Source organism: Buteo buteo, chromosome 11, assembly GCF_964188355.1.
Source record: "Buteo buteo chromosome 11, bButBut1.hap1.1, whole genome shotgun sequence".
NCBI classification, from domain to species: Eukaryota; Metazoa; Chordata; class Aves; order Accipitriformes; family Accipitridae; genus Buteo; species Buteo buteo.
Genome location: NC_134181.1, coordinates 31,154,308 through 31,173,626, shown reverse-complemented (window position 1 = coordinate 31,173,626; position 19,319 = coordinate 31,154,308). Strand labels below are relative to the sequence as shown.

The 19,319-nt window shown below is 41.4% G+C and overlaps 1 protein-coding gene across 3 annotated transcripts in view; it reads right to left on the bottom strand.

Moving 5' to 3' along the window:
• Window positions 1–7,644: 7,644 nt before the first annotated feature.
• Window positions 7,645–19,319, bottom strand: part of ATP2A2 (ATPase sarcoplasmic/endoplasmic reticulum Ca2+ transporting 2) — a 47,677-nt gene continuing 36,002 nt past the window's right edge. For 2 of the 3 annotated variants that reach the window (XM_075041342.1, XM_075041343.1), the window contains 6 exons: window positions 18,859–19,079; window positions 17,594–17,796; window positions 16,212–16,297; window positions 15,683–15,816; window positions 14,501–14,618; window positions 12,732–14,383 (listed from right to left, as the gene is read on the bottom strand). In XM_075041342.1, the coding sequence (XP_074897443.1) occupies window positions 14,114–14,383; window positions 14,501–14,618; window positions 15,683–15,816; window positions 16,212–16,297; window positions 17,594–17,796; window positions 18,859–19,079 (1,032 nt within the window). In that variant the 3' untranslated portion in view covers window positions 12,732–14,113. Of the gene's footprint in view, window positions 8,771–12,731; window positions 14,384–14,500; window positions 14,619–15,682; window positions 15,817–16,211; window positions 16,298–17,593; window positions 17,797–18,858; window positions 19,080–19,319 lie in introns of those variants that run through there. The other variant, XM_075041344.1, reaches the window with a different exon arrangement.

Genomic DNA, 19,319 nt, shown 5'->3' with positions numbered 1-19,319 from the left:
GATTTTATTATTAACTAGGAACTTCCCCCCCCCCCCCCCCATTCAATAACTGTCTTCCTCATTAGGCCTGTTTTTCTGTGGTGATTCTTCCCTCCTTGCTTTTCAGGAGCTCAGTGATGTGGAAACTCATCCATCCAGGGCAGAAGCAGGGAGTATTTCTTATTCAGCAAACCTTATTTCCTCACTTAGATCTCAGCTGTAAGGAAGTCTCAAAGGCTGTGTCTGCCATTGTAATTTCAAGTTACACAAATACAATCTAACCAAATATCTTTTTAAAAAAAAAAAAAAAAGAAAAAAAAAGATCTAATTCAGTGCAGTCTCCAGGGGTCTTAAATTTAGTGACCTTAGCTGGGCTTAAACTCAGTATAAACCTGTGATTTCAAACTAAATAGCCTTAGACAGGACTTAAAGTAGCATGTTCTATCTAGGTAATGTGTATTCAGTACTGCCCATCGGTACACTGATAAAACTTTATGTAGTACCCAGCAAAACACAAGTACATTGCAGTTGATTTTGCTGTAGTTTCTTCATCAAAAGGATCTGGTGTGGGTCTAAAAAATGATTCCCCTACCCATTATGTTCCTGTACTGCCAGGGTGACAGTTTGAAAAGTAATCCTGTGAACTGATACCTGAACCTACCTCAGAAATACTCCCACTCCTCTCCCATCCTTCTTTTCCTTTTTAACTCTGCAAACCTTTTTGCTGCCTTTTTCTACTATATTTTAAAATCCTTTATCTGTTCACTGCATAGCCCTGCAAAAGGTTGGTTGGTTTAAGCATGTTGAGGAGGAGAGGGCGAGAACTGTAAAGCTGTTGTTGGATTGCTGGAGCCCTGGCCTAAGGCCTCTGTGATAATTAATGTCTTTGTGTCGGTCCAGTAACCAGATCTGGGAGGGAAGGGTAACAGGGCAGGAGAAATGCTGGCCTGGAAAGGGGGAGGACAGGGCTACTGCTGCAATTCCTGCTGCATTCCTAGGACTGGCAGGCTCGTTAAAATGTCATTTGAATGCCGGCCAAGAGGAGGCAGGGAGATGCCCAGGGCTGGGTATTTGGGTGAAAAAAAAAATTATTCTGTTGCAAACAGAGCTTGGGGAAGAGTGTTACGTTGAATTTCCCTGTGTGAAAGCTTTAATTTATATGTTAAGTCAAGCCCTTTGGCTAGTCCACATCTATCACTGTTGATGACAACAACAAAATAGAATAATCTATGTTTTCACTTACTGTCTTGAGCCTTGTGCTTACTTTGTGAACATTAATGGTTGTGTAATGCTGGGTATGGAATGTGCAGGGGAAGCCTCCACTGCGGTGGGTCACCAGTGGACGTTTAAACTAAAAGCCTCCATTTCAAATAGCTTCCCCAGAGAGGCCAAGGAACTTGGTAAGTTTGGAGATCAGATTCCTTTTCCTCCTTTCTCTTTATCATCCCATCAAAACACCGATGCGTGCAAATAGAGTGATGGTTTGGGGGTCTAACAAGAGCAGTACAGCTCCTGACTTAGGTTAAAAGAGATTAAATTTTCTACATCTGGCCTTTCACAGACAGTGCCGTTTCTTAAAGGACAGCGGATGCCATCTACTGAGCTGCCTGCCCTGCGGCGTGTCCTGTCTGCAGTGTGTTTAACCGTGGCGTGGCAGGGAATACTGACCTTGCATTCTGAACGTTTGCCTGCGGACCCTTCAGCTATCTTTTTTTCAGCTGTCAGCCATGTGTTCCAGAGCACTGTGAGCCTTGTCTAGAGGACAAAGGGGAGAAAAAAAATCCCATGTCCTGAGACTTGGACTTGATATAAATTTCTTAAATATTTACAGGGAACAAAAAGTCCAATTACATCAAAGTGGCTGGACGGGCAGGCAGCAGCAGCAGCACACTGCTTAGCTAATGGGGGTTCAGTGATTTGGAACATATCCCGGTTGGGCTCCCTGGGCTGGGAGAGTTTAATGGTTGGCAGAAATGAGGTACTTACATTGGCAGTTGATCCAAGAACTTGGGTTGATCTGGAAGCACAAAAGGGCCTGTTCCTGTGCCGGAGAGGTGGCGTGTTGCCCTGTGCTTTGCTATAAAGGCTGTTGAGATGCCAGCTCTTTCCCTGAACTGTTTAACTCTTTAAAAATTCCCTGAATTTTTGTTGTTCCTGCTTTTTTCCTATCTTTTAGTGTATAATATATTGTGTTATTCCTTAACATGCAGTATGGTTTGATAAGTTGAAGGTGGTAACTTGGCTTCATCGTCTTGGGATACTAAATAGTTTTCCAGGAAACTTAAGCATGATGACATCAGCAGAGCAAGAACAGCAATCTGTGGATACGCATTTTCCTCAGACTGGTCTGTGTAAGCTGCTGTCCATGTGGTTCTTGAGATGAATGTTTGTTGGGAAGCCAGTAAAAAGCTGTGATCTGTGACTGAGGAGCTTTTTTTTTCTTGTAAAACTTGACAGGGTCCTGGTAAGCCAATGACAGAGTGGGAAGGCGGCGTAACCACTGTTTCTGGTTTTCCTACTGAGGTCTGTAGTGAAAGGGAGATGGGAAAAATGTTTGTATGGATTGAATTGTCTCTGTCGATCTGGTAGTCCCATGTGGCCTGGAGTGCAGGTATCTGTTTAACTAACACAGGGAAAGTTTGGCATTACTCTGAAAAAAACAAGAATTCTTTTATTAGCCTAAGTTCTAGCTGGCCTGGGTAGCTACTGGATTCTCGTGTTGCTTCTGGCTGTTACAAGAGGAGGAACAGGGTATGGAGACAGACTTCAACCTTTCCTCAGCTTGCCAGGATGGCTTTTAATAGGTAGGAAAGCAGGTGGTGGCTCCAGTGAACTTTTGTGTGTGTTCTGTGGAGGATAATGTCACGCTGAAACTTGGCCAATTCGATAAGGCTGGAGGTCAAGTGTTTGCTCCCCTTACGGAAATATTGGCCTCTGAGAAGTTTTAAGGACCTTCTACCCAGTAACACTCCAGCCCTGGAAATATTTGAGTTTTTGCAAAAGGGGTTTAACCCCTCCTGTCCTGTGCTTTGATTTCTGCTTTTGTACCTGCTGCCTCTATTGCCTGAAAAGGGTGATTAGGAAAGACGGGTTTCATCTCCTTTTGCACTGTGATTTACCATCCATGCCACGAATTCAGTGGCTTTACGTGGTGGAAAGAACATCAATCATCTGGCCTTAAATACGTGTAGAGACGGATACAACTTCCTACAGGGATTCCTTGGGTCAGACACCAAGCTGCTGAGTGTGCAGCCATGGCACAAAGGGAAGCAGTGCCTATCGCAGGCAGAACTTGGCCATTCCTCTCGCCTGCCCTGAGGGGAGGGGAAACCCTACAGTCCGTTCCTAACCCCAGTCTAGTCCCAGTGCCAACCCAGTAAGCATTGCCTTTCCACTGGGCTGTTAGCGACAAGTAAAAGAGGAACTGAGTAGCTTGGTGGGGTGCTGCCAGCGGAGCTTTCACCAAGATGGAAGTGTCTTGGTAAAGACTTCAAAGACCAACGCCTGCTGTGCAGCTGGTGAAGGGAGCTCTTAATCCCATTAGGCTTTAAGATCAGAGCATCAGCAGCTCCTTTTTGTGAAAGGTTGGATGTTGTTAGTCTTTCAAAGTACATCTGTTGGATAAAAGCCTTTCTGGTTTAGGTAGAGACCTCCCTAATGAGCACGTGGAACCTGATTAAGGTGTAGGGAAGAGCTAAATGCTGAGCTGGTCCTACCATTGCAGCTCTGAGTAGATGCAGAAAAGCAACTTCAGGAGTTAGAGCAATTTCCAAGAAGAAGAGAGAAGTATCCTGGGAAGTCTGTGTGCTCCAGGGTCAGCGTCAACTTGAGAAAGGAATTCAGGACTTCAGTTTTAGGTGCTTCAACACCTTTATTCGCTCTGTCCTTCGACCTGGAATAAAGGAATGAGCGCCTGGTTTCCCACTGCGGTAGCCAGCCACTGGCAGCAGTAGCCTTTCTCTGGTTTAGTTATATGTGCTGATATAGATCTGGTGCTGTGCAGCACACACATTCATTCTTCAGGCTCGTTTTGGCATGTCGCGTACAGCTTTTTGCTGTTTTATTGTGGAATCTGGTTGACACAATGCTGGGATGTAGGCAAAAAATGTCAGCAGTGCTGCTCAGGGATCTTCCGTAACTCTGGGAGGCAGAGGACTTGTTAAAGCAGGTTCTGTGTGCTTTGGAAACTTGGCCTTGGTTTCTGACAGGCCACCTGCTGTTTGCATGCCTTGTCTGAAGGAGTGGAGATCGAGTCAATGCTATAGTGATTTCCTTCTGGTTTGGGTTTTTTGGGTTTTTTGTTTGTTTGTTTGTTTTTAATCTATGAGAGGCTTGGGAGCTGTGAGCAGGAGCAGTGTGGAGTTTGGAAAGCAGCCCATCATGACGTACTCTCCGTTTGAAGCTGAAATTTCCAGCACCTGACGGCTGGTTTGTGAGCATGCATGAGTGGCTGTGGCTTGGGTTCTTGTGCTGTCAGTTCACCGAAGGTATAAAGCCCCTTGGTGGGATGTCCTGAGAAGCTGACAGTGCCCACAAACCAGAGGCTTAGATTTTATAATGGTACAGGATTTGGTATCCATAACTTATAGCCAGAGGTGACCTGTGTCCACAGCAAAGTGGCTAATGTAAAACAGGACTGGATGTGCTGATTGCAGCATGGTGAGGTGATGAGTATTTGGCAGGAGTCCTTGGAAAGCTGAAGAGCTCCACCATGAATCATTGTTGGCATGGCAGCCCCCCCCCCCCCCCCCCCGAGTCAGCCTGGCTATGGACGGTGAGGTTGTTCTTCCAGGAAGGGAAAGGACACATATTTGATGAGTTAAGGGGTGGTGGGAGCTTTTCTGCCCATGGTTTGCCTGCTGCAGGTCAGTCTCGTATCTAAACTGAAGGTCTGTGCTCGTGCTTAAGTCATGGCTAAGGGCAGCGACAAGAGAAACTTCTTTTCAGTCACGACTTCTGTCTGGGGTGTCCTGCCTCGCTGCATGCGGGGCAGCAGCAAGTGCAAGATGAAAACGCTCGGTGTTTTGCAATCACGGTACGCTGGAGCTGCGTGACTTGGTTACGAAGGCATGAGCTGGTTGCAGCTTGATTGTTGTTAGCCGCTGATGTTATCTTACCCCAGCAGTAAAGCAGTGTTCCTTGCCTGCCTCTGTAGGAAAAACTGACTCCGCCGCCTGCATAAATAGCAGTGGGTTTGTAGCAGGCTGGGCTTATCAGCTTTTGGGCATTTGTTGTTTCTGAACTTTATTTCAACTGATCTCTGCCTCGAAGAGAGGATGAATGGGACACACCAAGCAGTTTTTGGAGGCTGACCACCATTCAGAGTCAGGGGGACTGTCTGCAGGGACGTGGACAATCTCTTTGGGCTGAGTGACGTGCGAAGGGCAGCTCACACCACGTTGTGTTGAAAAGTCCCTGTCTCTCAGCTGCTTTCCTCAGGCTCCTGAACCTACACGTGTAAAATTGGCCTAGAAGCCCTTTCCTTTGCCATGCCTGAAGAGCCAGACTTTTTACCTCTTCTCTTAATGTTGCTGATGTCAGTAAAATCCTGTGTCTGGCTTATGTGCAAGCTGGCACTGCCCCAAAAGCACTAATTCAAATGCAAGTGTCTAGGTGCTCCCATCATACTGCACATTCCCTGCCAGCTGCTCTGGGAGGGGGAAGGGAATAACCCTTCTAGATTCAGTTATAAGGGGATAATCCTTCTAGATTCAGTTCCCACCATCTCTATTTAAACAAATGGCAGGGACTTGACCTGATTAGGCAAATAGCCTCAAGCTTGCTAAACTGATGTCCAAAGGCTTCTCTGCACTTCCACATGGTTAAAGTGTTGGGATGAAATATTTTAGAAGAGCTCTTCAGGTGCTCAGAGCTCTGCCGACTGAGCAGAGGGTGGATTGCTGGTCTTCCTTCTGCAGTCCTGTGGCTTTTTCCTATCTGAGGTTGCAAAGAAAATTTGCCATCTCCTCCCCCAGAGGCTTTTCTCATTTCTCGCCCACCTTCCTGGGTGTGGATGTCAGTTCCAATTGTACACAAATTCACCTTAATGTAAAAACAGGGCTATTTTCTCCCCTCTGTATTTACAGTTTGATGTAATATGTCTGTAAAGCCCAATACCTTGAGCTATGGGGAACTGTATCCTTGCTCTGTGGCTGTCAGTGGGCTCATCCATGCACCACTTTAGAGCCAGGGGTTTGCAGTGAGAGGAGGAGGAGGAGGGGAAGATGAAGCTGTTTATCTCTGCATCTCTTACCACATACTCTTGCACTCAAGTACCTAGCAACCCACTGAACATCATGTTTTCTTCATATGGCTGTACTCCAAAGTGCTGCTTGCAGTTCATTTGGGTGACTTGTTATGAGTTAAGCTTGCAGATCATAATTTAAAGAAATGTTTAAAAATAAGTTATGAGCTTGGGCTCCGCTCACTAGCGAGGCGCTGTCTGAATGCAGAGATGCTGAAACCATCCGTGGAACGTAACTTGCTGTAACAGCAGCACAGACTGGGAGCGAGAGCCATTTTCTGAATAATGACTTCATATCATCACTAATCTTTACATCTGGTGCCGGTGAAAGAATTTCTGCAAGTTGAAAAAAAAGGGCAGCAGATCAGCTGGGCAGCAGGAGTAACTTTCACACAGATGTGTTAGTACAACACAGGCAAGTGTAGGGCTGAGAAACTAGACTTTATCTGCCTTCTGCTGAGAAAGTGAGCCTCACTTTTCCTCTCATTGCTTCCTAATTGAAGCAAGGCTAGAGGTTATGACAAGGGAAGAGGTGCTAATGGGGCAGTTCTTTCCACTGTGTTCTGGACAAATGACTTTAATAATTTAGCTCAGGTGTCTGCATAAGCATTAATGAGAAACCTGCCACTGCCTTTGGGTGTACTGTCTGCAGTGGACCAGCTGGGAAGGTTTGCTGGTGACAGGGCTGTTGGTGTGTGCTGAAGACAGGCTATAAATAAGACAGCAGGAAGAGCTGCAGCTGTAGATAACAGCCGAGTGCTGAACTTGGTTCTGACAGCCCCAGCCCAGAGGTTAGGAGCAGAGCTCAGCTCGCTTACAACACTACCATAGTAGGAAGCAGCCACAAGCGCTTCAGCCCTAGGTATTAATGCATCCTCCACCATGCTATAGTTCACTGAACAATGGAATTCAACCCCAGTATTTTTAAACCTCACAGGGTTGTGTTTGAAGGGTCTCTGACACATCACCTCATTTGGATAATGCTTTGCTAGCAAGTGTGCTGGTATCACGCACTGGAGGTTGAGAGGCATTACATTTAATTTAAAACACATTACTGAAGCTGGCTGAAGTCGAGAGGCTCCCCTTCCTCTTACTCCAAACAAAACTTAGTTTATGGGCTTTGGAGCAGAGTGTTACAGGACACTTACTTAGAAAATCCAGCTTTTGCCCTTGGGGTGCTTTAGTCTTGCCAAAGACTTAACACTGAGCCTGCACTCCGAGCTTGTCACAGGAGCTGCACTGCTGCAGAATAGCCATGGTTTGGGGAATGGAGTAAGCCATAACAGACAGAAGCACTGCCAGCAGGCTACTTGTGCTGTGTGCTTTGTAGTTCTTCCTGTTGCCTAGGGACAAGGGAAGAGACTAGCAGCTACTTCAGGTTGGGGCAATTTAGAAAATAGAAAAGGACAAAAAAATAAAGATGTAGTTGGGAAAGAAATGTTTATTTTAAGTTTCTCAGAGGGATTTTACAAACAATGGAGCATTTTAAAAAAACTGAGTGATCAAAGTACTTGACAGTGTCCCTTACACACACACACACACACACAAGCCCCTGGACAGAGGAAATCACACCAGCGAGGAGGTCAATACTGCCGGAAGAGCAGCTGGCATCTGCATAGTTCTAGGAGGAAAGATTGCAATGGTGTTGGTGCTATTAAGTGTCATCCTGGCATTACTATAAGAGAACGCTGAAGTATGTACGCATGTACCTGCAGAAAACAAAGTGCATAAAATAACACGCAAAGTATGTATTGTAGAATAAATTTATTTACCTGATACAAATGAAACTAGGTGTGATGCTTCTTACTGACAGCATGTAAATAGACAACTGATCTTATTTACAACTTCTAAAGGTCATACATGCAGTTGTGGTAACTGGCTAAGTCAGTTGCTGCTTTTTAGATAAATGCATCACAATATTTTGTATTGCACCAACATCTGTCTTACTGCCTTAGATTTAAATAAGTTACATTACAGTGCAAAAGAGGTTGATTTGCACACATGATAAAAAAAATCCAAAGTTAGGAACTGGAGGCTTATGGTTTAACATTCATCTGTAATCTTTTCAATTAATTTTATAAATAGGATAGCATTGTACATAAGCTGTTCTAGAGTAGTATGTTTGGATGATACAATACAGAGAAAGATTTGTCTACAACCAAAGGCATGCATTATTTTGATATTGTACATTGTATAAACTTGACATTTTACATACAGAAATATGGAAAATTGGCTGACAGCTCCGCAATTCTTGTTCAAGGATAAACAAACTCTTCTCCATGCAGCACAGAAACCAAACTTCTCTGGAGAGAGTTTCCAATTCAGTAAGCTATATTGCACGTTTGTACATCTGTATAATGAAGTCCTAATGGTACCACACATTTCTTCCACAGAGAACACAATGAGTTTTGTTTTAGGGAAAGCAAAGAATCTTTACACATGATACATGCAGAAGTTTTGGTAGATGTGTTGCTAAAAACACATGCACGCAACAAAACAACCTTACATTTCTGCAAAATTGTTTAGGAAGCGATTACTCCAGTATTGCTGAAAAGGAAAGAAAGAAAAGCCATCAGTTAATGAAAGGATGAAGGCTAAGTATCATTATACAAGCAAGACTAAGATCAACAGTGACAGAAGAAAGAATGTTAAGTTTGGTAACTGGCTGCTCTGTCATTGAAGGGACACTCTCAGGTTACTTTGTTCTTAAAGCCCAGAACCCTCTGGATTATGGCTCAGCTCTTCTGAATGCAGCAGAGCTCTCTATCATCATCAAAGCCAGCACTTCCTACAGAAGACTGCAGCAAAAAATTCAGACATGTTTAGAGAGCTTTTGCCTTTCTCTGCCTGACTAGTGGCAATAGACAAGTCTCACTTATTTGTAATTTTTACTTTCAAGTTCCATACTACACAGTTTGAGCTCAAGTTTTTAAGAACTGTAGGGGTGTTTTTCTAATCAAGGCATTATATTACAAGTTTGGCCCCAAAGTGACCTAACAATGTCCCTTTTCCAAGTTATGCAGCTTATTCTGGGAAGTAGTAGGAAAGCTTTGAAGAAGTCATTAAACTACACAGATTATTGCATAGGCAAAGGGTAGAGTACAACGTAATAAAGCTCCTACTGTACTTTACCCCTAAAATACAGCAAAAGGTTAGCCTTGCGTCTAGGAGAGAAGAACAGTGTACTCTCATTCCCTAGAACTTGATGGTGGCTCTTCAAAACACTGCTTCAACACTATAAAATTTAGGCTCTCCTGCTAAGATTTGAAAATGCATATTAATGTAATTAAGGATGTAATTAGCAGAGATTAGGGAAACAGTTAATGGTTAGAAGTGCAAAAAAGTAAACAAGACAGGTGCAAGAGACAGACAACTTTGTATCAGTTTTACCTCCCTTCATCTCAACAAATTCAACCATCTTTAAGCTGTTTACCACATATATTCTGTGCATCAGCTGTGTTCTTGGAACAGTGACAGAGGACTGCTGTACTGCATTTTATCATCAGATTAAAACCTCATTTTCTTACGATTAGCCTTCTCTAAAATAGCCTCCCTACAAACATAAGCCTCATAGCATTTTGACAGACTGGCATATATTTTTCTGCAGCCTCTTATAAGTCTGCAGACTTATTTATTTGCAATAATAGTTTGGGAAACCAAGTATGAACTATTTTTATTGCTTGGATGCCAGCACAAAGGAGCAGCTCATTGTGTAGCTCTCAACAGTACTTTGAATCACTCTGATTTGAAAGCAGAGGCCTGAGGCACTATGAAGATAAAAGCCCCTGTCTAAATATTTGACCTATGACTGCAGCTGCCTGACCATTTTCTTTGCTCTGATTTGGACCAGGCTACGGAACACTGAATCCAGGAGGAGCTGCTCTCATACCAAACCCCACTGGTTTCCCAGCATAAGCTGATATCATCCCTGCTGTTCCGAGCATAAGGTAGCATCAATCCCATGATTGATACTAGTCTTACATACCTCTCGCACTAGAAAATAAGTTGATATGTGAGGACACTAAAATCCAGAAAACAGTGGAGATGAAAAAGCTCAGTGAGATGAGAGCAAAGGGAAACAAAAAGTATAAAGTTATTTTCTAAAAATGGTGTGGGAGATAAAGCCTGGGTAACTCTACGTTATTTCTGCTTAAATAAGTGCTTCCATTTATATATTCACAGGGCTAACACATTAAGATAGGAGTTACCTAGTTCTATCCTCAGATGACCCTGGTACAGTGAGGAGGTTGGGGAGGAAACATGTCAGGAACAAAGAAATTAAGCGAGAGTTTCAACTTTGACATCTTGGCAAGTAAGTCTACTCTAAATCAAAAAGTCCTCTCTTCTTGGCCTCCCTAGATGAGAGGACTGACAGCTAAAGAATGGCAGGATCTACACAATTAAGTATAATAATTTTAGTTCACGTTTTCTTGCAGTGCATTACTAACTTTGCACTGTATTTCCATAGTTTCTATAATTGAAAAGCCAAGCCACCAGTTGCCTTATGCTATTCTAATGTCAGAAATGCACTCAAGCAACTATCCACAGCCTACTCAACTGAGAAAGGTTAAGACCAGATCCACAGCACTCCAGCTCCAAGATCACAAGGAAGCTTGCAACAGACAGCAATTTCAGGGCAGGATGCTTCACTGCCTAGGAGGAAGCTCATGGTAGGCCTTAACATTTGGCCAGTCCAGACCCCACAAGGCTGGTATTTACCAGGGAGTGACAGGACTTGGAAAAAAGAAGAGTACTGAAAGCATAGCAACAGCTGCCATTGAACCTGAGATAAGTAAGTGCTCATCTTAGGGAACCCTATTGCTCCATTTCTACAGGAAAATTTAGACAGCAAGACTGGGACAAATAGAAGAAAAACAGGGTAGATTAAGATGCCTGGGCTCTTTAGGAACACCTTCTAAAACTTGACTGTTCCCATAACCTCAGGAGCCTGTAGGGATGAATGCCACTCCATTTAGCCACCAGTCATCCAGCTTTCAAAGGCAAACTCCAAGAACACAAGGCCCTAATGCAAGTGCCCGAGACATGCGATACAAGTAGGCTCCCAGATGTCAGTAAGGAAATCCATGACACAAGCAGTAAGATTTATCTTCAACACACACACAGATCCAACAAAGTAGTTGTTGAAGACTGAATTCTACTTATTGTCATTTTCCCCTTTGGCTTCTTAGAGACAGGGAAAAAGGGGGTGTATAGCAGGATTATTTGGCATAATAGATGGGAATAGGACTGTACAAGAAGCAGAATCGTTCATGGTGACAGTCAGATATATGGCTTTAAAAAGCCCACCAACATGGTGCTCTGGAGGTTCACTCAGAAACAGTGTTCAAAGATTCAGTGGCATTCCTGCCCTGAAAAAAGTTTGTCCATTATGTTGGGACCACATACAACTAACTTGCTAGCATTTGTTTCCAATTTGTACATATTTTGATCTCAAGGAATCCTGACTCACATGACCTATTAGTTTCCTGTTTCAAGAAAGAGGGACAAGTCTCAGATTCCTCATTTATTATTGATACACTAAGTGGCCAGTGCTGGCCATTGATTTTGTGGTATGCAAAACCTTAGTCTGGCAAAGACAAGTTCTTCCACACTAAAGAGGGCATTCAACAGTATTTAAATGCTTACAGTTCAGCAACACATGTACTACATCATCAGGTCCAGCTCCCCTACCTGAGTCACTTCAGCATCAACTTAAACAAGTCAAAGTCTATATAAACAGTGGGTATTCACAATGCAGTGGAGTTTCAGATAGGGTCTGTGTATTTTGAGGTTAGCATCTGTATTAGAAAGCTTGAAATCTAGAGAATTATCTGTGCTCACTGGATTCCAGCTGGCACCAACACAACATAGCTTTTAACTATCATTCTCCTCCATGAGGAATCAGAAAGCTGTTTGAATTTGGTTACTAAAGCAGACTGAGCCAGCACAAGATAACACAGCACCTGCTACTCTACAAAGACATAATGACCCCAGTGCAATTTTCAAAGACTATCCTGTTAAGCTGAGACTGTTCTTTTGTCTTTTCATATGACCATTGTACAAAGTGTTTCCACTTACTGGAAACAATAAGCTGTTGTTGCAAAGAGGAGTGCCAGCACTTTGAGCACTGCAGATATCAGAGACCAGGGGAAGGGTGGTCAGCTCCGAGGGGCATCCCCTATTTCAGGGCAGGAAAAAGCTTTGGAGTAAACCAGCACCTGACCACAAGTACCAGAGTGTTTTGGACGCTAAACATTCATGTGAACAGCTGTCACTGTCTTAAGTTACAGAATTGTCCAATTTTATCTCAAACTTAAGACCAAAAGCTTTAAGATCTTGGGGCACTAAGGCTCCTGGGTGCTATAAAACAAGACCTAAAATACACTAAACCAAAAGCAAGTGCTTTGCCTTTGGAATCAGTAATTTGAGCTTCAGACCACAAAACAAAGAGTCTAAAGTGGTGATAATAATGTAGCACAGCAGAGTTTGACAAAACACAGCATGGGAATGAAGGAAATTACTATTTATTCTTCAACATGTATACAGCATATGCTATTTTACAGCAAGTCACCACTGGCATGGTGAAATGGAAGAAAAATACTCACTTTAGTCGATGAAAGTTGGAAGGCATTGGAGAAAAACACCACAGTTAGGACTGTTAATGACTTACACATTGTTGATACAGGACTGAATTTGAAAACATGCTTTAACATTTACTGTAATAATGAAGGTGGTTAGTGCCACATTAAAATAAAAATAGTTCTATACAATATGTTCAATTTGGTCATGTGCTATTTACAGATTTTACAAAAAACACACACGAGCTTGTTACTTCAAGTCAGGCTAACAACAGGCCAGCAGAGTAACTCCATGTACACAACTCTGATTATTAGTGCCCTAAGTGTAGGAAATCCAATTTCTAACTATGCAGTGCAAGTTATTTTTCCAGGTCTCATTACAAGGTTTGATCTTAAAGCGGGGGGGTGGGGAAGAGAAAAAGAAATGATCTGACACATGTAAATAAGGTATTAAAACCCAACTTAAACCCTCTTTTGGAATTAAAACAGATTGTGTTTGTTAAAAAGGCTTGGTTTAGATTTAAGTAGACAGAAGTAGCCCTCCCTATCCCTGCATAATGGGCAACACTGGCAAAATAAGGTCTGTTACAATAAAATACAATAGACACTTAAATAAATAATCTTAAAAAAAAACAACCCTATGTGTGTTGAAAGTATGGAAGAACCCCAGCAGGCTGCACCTGGAATGATATTTTCTGCACGAGCAAGATTAGGCATACCTCATACAGAAACTGGTGTAAACAAGGACAGTCAAGAACCGAGAGTGAGGAACAGGAAGAGGGGAACCCAAGAAGAAATCCTGACTGAGGTAGCAGTACTCTCTACCCAGTGCAGAAAGTTCTGCTTATGAATAAAACCTGACTTTATGACATACTAAGTTTGGATGATCATGCAGAAGACAAACAGTTACATGCTTTTTTAGTTTTAGACGACACACATTCATTCCCTAAAATCTGCTGCCAATTTAGTTTGATAGTGTCCGCTGGCTCAAAAAAAAAATTTACTTTTTTTTACATGATGAATAGACTATTGAACAGAACACTGTACATGCTTTTCATCTACAAAAAAATATTTGCATAAAATAGTGTTAGTTCTCTGTACATGTCAATGGACACTTTAACTGTGTATAAAAGAGGAATATATTGCCCCCACTGAAGTCAGAAAAAGCAAAAAACCAAAATCTAGATTATGAAACCTCCATCACCGGCAAATATGTTCATGTGAAAATTCAGCAGAAATAGACAGTTGCTCTAAACAATAAAAAAATTAAGTTAAACTTTTTCTTTTAATGTAAAACTTGTCACCATGTCAGTCAAGACCAGAACATATCACTAAAGTTAGTGTCTGTGCTGTAAAGCCAGATAACCAAGGGCATAGTAATGAACACAAACGGCCAGGAAACTCCTTCGGTGCATGCTGACAAAGAACATGGTTTGGTGGCAGGCCGCACACTATCTTTACCAGGTTCCAGGTAGTTACGGGCCACATATTTAAGTGTTTCATCCAGCAGAATGACAGGTAGTGAGATTTTCAATACCATCAGCCATTGCGTCACATTCAAAGGTGTGATCTGGAAGATAATCTGAAAGAAAAGCCAAGCATTACATCTTTTCTCCCCCTCCATCCCTTGCCTTAAGCTCCAGACAAGTTTTTCCTCTATCTCCAAGTTCAGGGATGGGTACAAGATACATGGACTTACTGGCAGCGGTTCCACATAAAGGATAAGGAAGTGGAGTGACATGGACAAGCAAATAGCGCCCACCAGCCAGATATTTTCCCATGGGGGCATCCTCATCAAGGACTGATTTTCTGATAGACTGCAACAGAAACATGGTACACATGTGTACATAAGACATGACCAGAAAATTCAGTACATCAGAAAACTAGCTGGAAAGAAAAACAGCACGCCAAGTCACAATTATCCCAGTCATTAAGGAAAGAAATAGATAAACCATATCTTGGCATCTGTGTTGCAACTTTAAACTACTATGGAAGTCTGCTTAGCAAAGCAGTCACAGTTCAGCCTCACGTTTATTTTTTGAAAGCTTTGTGTGTTCTGCTCATTGTTGATCTAGTCTACCTTTTTCACTAAGACCCTGAAATCCTCTCCGTGGGAGGAGTAACGCAAAGATGGGCATGGCAGCATAAGACAGAATCCTTCCCAGTCTACTGTATGCCGGGGGACCTAGTGCATCCAATTCTGAAGTTCACTTAAAGACTGGATATACAGAGGGTCAAGTACTTGCAGCTTCTTAATGCTTGTTCTTTAATTCTGCTCTTCAGATTCAAGCTGCATTTAGGCTATGCTGCAGAAGAGGCTGAGATCCAGAACATCAGATGTAGAGCAATATCTTACTATGTAGGACTACTGCAGTACACTTGTATTTAAAGTTTATTTGTTTTTAAATTAACTGACCTCTAAGCTATTTGAAGAAAAATACCCTTGACATTGTGCTATTTAGTGGTTTCCATTTATAATCTAATATTAATTGGCTAAACCCACACTCCCTTAGGGCAAGAAAAACTATTTTCCATATCTTCAGCATTCTTATTTTAGTTCTCCTTGGTATCACTTTATACCAACACAGGAGGGATAATCTGATTGATTAAGCTTAGATTAGAAATAATGGAAAATATTTCAGTTGCTCATGCTTAGTAACAATACCAGAGTGAATTGGCTGACTTAAAAATATACCTTATGATAACAGATCTCAAATGTTATCTAAGAGAGTAATTTTGTTTGCATTACCAGGATTCAGAAAGGAAGTATGACTCATTCTTCATTAGTTGAGCTGTCCATACACTAAGAATCAAATTGCACAAAAAGTAGGATTTTGGATAAGCTAGCAGCAGCTTTGCTTTCCTATTTGGATATACAAACCTGTTGAGAGCATTGCACATCTCTATGGTGACAAGTACAGAAAGAGCCATTGTCATTGGATATGGAGACTCAAAAACCACACAGTCAACACCAGAGAAATCTGGATTGTCCTCTTTGCACTGCAGAAAATGGCTCTAGAACAGAACAACGTGAACCCAGTTTTCACAGCTTGTTAACTTTTACAATGTAAAACAGGCAATTATGAAATAAGCAGCAAGTATTACAAAACCAAAACTTTCTAATATGACTCCTAAAAGTACTGGTTTTAAACTTCTGCCAGCTTTAGAAAAATTCCCATTAGTCTTTTACTTACAGGACAACAATTAGTCCTTCAAACTGTTTAGAAGCTCAGGTATTCCACCTTTGAGCTTTATTATTAAGACTAAGTATGATGAAGTTTTACAGTAATAAGTCTGAAAACATCTCATTGTATAAATTTCTGTAACCTACTGTTTTTCTACAGTTAAGTAACTATGAAAGAAGCATGTACCTCCCCTCTCCCCCCAAAGATATTAAACTGAGCAAATACCAGCTGATAAAAGGTAACTCTTGGACCACCATCAGCAGCAATAAACCACCACGCAGCAGCACCCACTGTGGCAGCGCCAACATAACCTTAAAGAAAACAAAGTGCTTTTTTCAGTGTTGTGAACTGCATGCAAGATCTCACTTGCCACACTTGACTTCTACCTCAAAACTTCCAGTAGTGTGAAAAAATATTGTAATTAATCTATCTCCTATGCAATAAATCTGCTCCACCAGTTGTAACTTAAATAACCATTAAATACTGTACTGTTGGACAGATTCTGTTATCTGCTTATGGAAGCTGACAGCTAGAATTTAGGGTAAACAAGGGTATCACTTGGAGTAATCAACCTGCAATTTCTCTTTTTTCCTCCCAGAACCCAATGTGTCTGTACTTACATTAACTAATACTGAGGTTTACTCACTTCAAGATCTACAAAGTCGGTTAGGAAAATTAAGATGACAATTTCAGGCATGAAGACAGTGTACAGTAAGTACCCACATAGATACTTATTCTAGCTTTACAGTACTATAGCTATATTTAAGGTTTAAATCTATGTTCATTGATTTAATAAATTGATACTCCTTTATTTTCCCCAATTACAGCCAGGCCAGCAAACCTATTGTGTTGTTCTACTTAAGCACAAAAATGCTAGGTTAGATACATGACAGTAGCCATTTTCAGATTTAGAAGTAGTTCTACATACAACCTCAACAGCTAATGCAGGTGCACATTCACTAATGGCTGGTCTTGGCTTTTCACTCCCAATCCCACAACATGCTCATCTTCCTAAGGCTGACAGTTATTGCATGGACAAGCTGAAGTCTGCTGTCTCAATGCTTTGAGCTAAAAAGTATTTCAGCCTGGAATGAGGCAAATGGGAAAAGGCAAGTAGGTGGCTTCTTGAGAACAGAGGTCAGACTCAGCCCTAAGTTCATCTATTCCTGAAGGCCTTCTCTCTTTTGAGGACTGTAACACCATCCACCATCAGGCAATTTTGAAGGTCTAATCCACTACAGCAGTTATAAAATTTCTAAGGGTTTCCTAGTTGTCAAAATCAAAAGATTCTGATGAAGTGGTGATTGTCACACTGATGTTATACAACTAGGGCTTTTGATGCCTCAGTTGCTACCAAGAGAAAAAAACCCAAAATAAATCATAACTTTACTGTTCCTATCATGGCACTGTCTGCAAACGTGCCAAGCAAAAGTGTGAATCTCAAAACAAAACAAAGGAAGAATACCAGTTCCACAGAATATCTATTGCTAGCTTTCAAGATTTCAGCATACAAGGAGATTAGACAAACTGCTTTCAAGTAGATCTCAAAAAATAAAAAAATACCTGCCTAAGTTTACTTAAAAAACCAAAAAGCTATTACTACTTACATCCAATAGCTAGGTAACGGAAGAAGAGCCATCCACTGATCAGTGGCTCTTTAGGGTTGCGTGGTGGCTTATTCATGATATCAAGATCAGGAGGATTAAATCCCAGAGCAGTAGCAGGGAGACCATCCGTCACAAGGTTTACCCATAACAGCTGGACAGGAATTAGAGCTTCAGGAAAACCCAGGGCAGCAGTCAAGAAGATACTATAAAAAAACCCACCAGTTATAAGCTTATTCTTGTGCATGTAAATGAGTCCTTTTAACGCTTAAGCCCAAGCCTGTAGCATCACTTCTGTTCTCTCATACAGAATTATCCATTTAATATCGCAAGCTAAATATTCACATTCAGAAAACTGAAAACATACACAAGAGCAAACACTTCTAACCACTAGCATATAAGTTTTGAAGCATTATCTTCTTCTGGCAACTTTGGGAATTGAACAGTTTCTGCTTTAGCCTTGTTTTTTTCCCTGCTCTACTTGTCTGTATAGGTAAATACATACATACGTGCATAAAGGCTTGTAAGCCACTTTCTAGAAGACACTAGAGCTTTTGCAGACATAATAGCATTTTAGCTCAAATGACTAAGCTTCATTTAGCTAGATTACTACTAGTCCCTGCAAAAATTTAATGAGCATGTAAGTTTCATGGCTCCAAGCCTGTGTGAATAAACAGAACAGAAACAGGGTCTGCAGCAAGAGCCATATGAAGGACAGCTTTAGAGTTTACAAGAAACAAGGGAAGACAATTGCTCCATTACATTCCACTCTGGGAGAAAGTATGCTTTGATATAAGTAACTGTTAGGAGATCAATATTTACATTCTGTTACCAGAAATGCATTCTGTGGCCTTGGGTCACCATTCCTTCCAAAGACACATAAGACGCTTTCTTCTGTAACTTGACATTAAACGAACATCTCAGTTATATATGTGACTAAGTTATCTGAAATACCAGATCTTGTAATATTTGATTAAGGTTTTTATTTTCCTATTCTAGAGAATTATTCCAATCAGAAGTAACTGTAAAGCATTTAGCCACCTACTGAGCTAGAACATTATATGCAATGCAATGTGAATCTTTTGTGGTATGCTAAAATTCTCCAGTAAAGACTAGGCTAGAAGTGTGCAGACTTCCGCACAATCACCATGATCAATTACCTAGAGAACCTGTTTCTCTAGTTTTAGTGAGAAATACTGGAATTAAATTAATAACAGAAGACTCATCATTACTATGCTAGTTCAAAGAAACAAACATTTTAAACCTACCAAACAACTTCTCCAACATTGGAGGAGATCAAGTAACGGATGAACTGTTTCATGTTGTTATAAATTGCACGTCCTTCTTCCACAGCAGCTACAATAGTTGAGAAATTGTCATCTGCTAAAACCATTTCAGAAGCAGTTTTAGCCACTGCAGTACCAGAACCCATAGCAATTCCAATTTCTGCTTTCTTCAATGCAGGGGCATCATTGACACCATCACCAGTCTAAAACAAGAATTTAAAGTAAAAAACAAACAAACAAACAAAAACCAAACCAAACAAACAAAAAAAGCAGGTACTTAAATATAGTATCAGAAAGGAATTTTGCACTGGGTGTGGTTTTGGATCTTTAAAAATCACTTAAATGCAGAACTATTCTGAGGCTTTGAGTTCAGGGAAATGTGGAAGCAGGTGTTTTCCAGAACAAGGTATTAGTCTGAAAAGGCATCATTGGGGTTTAAACAC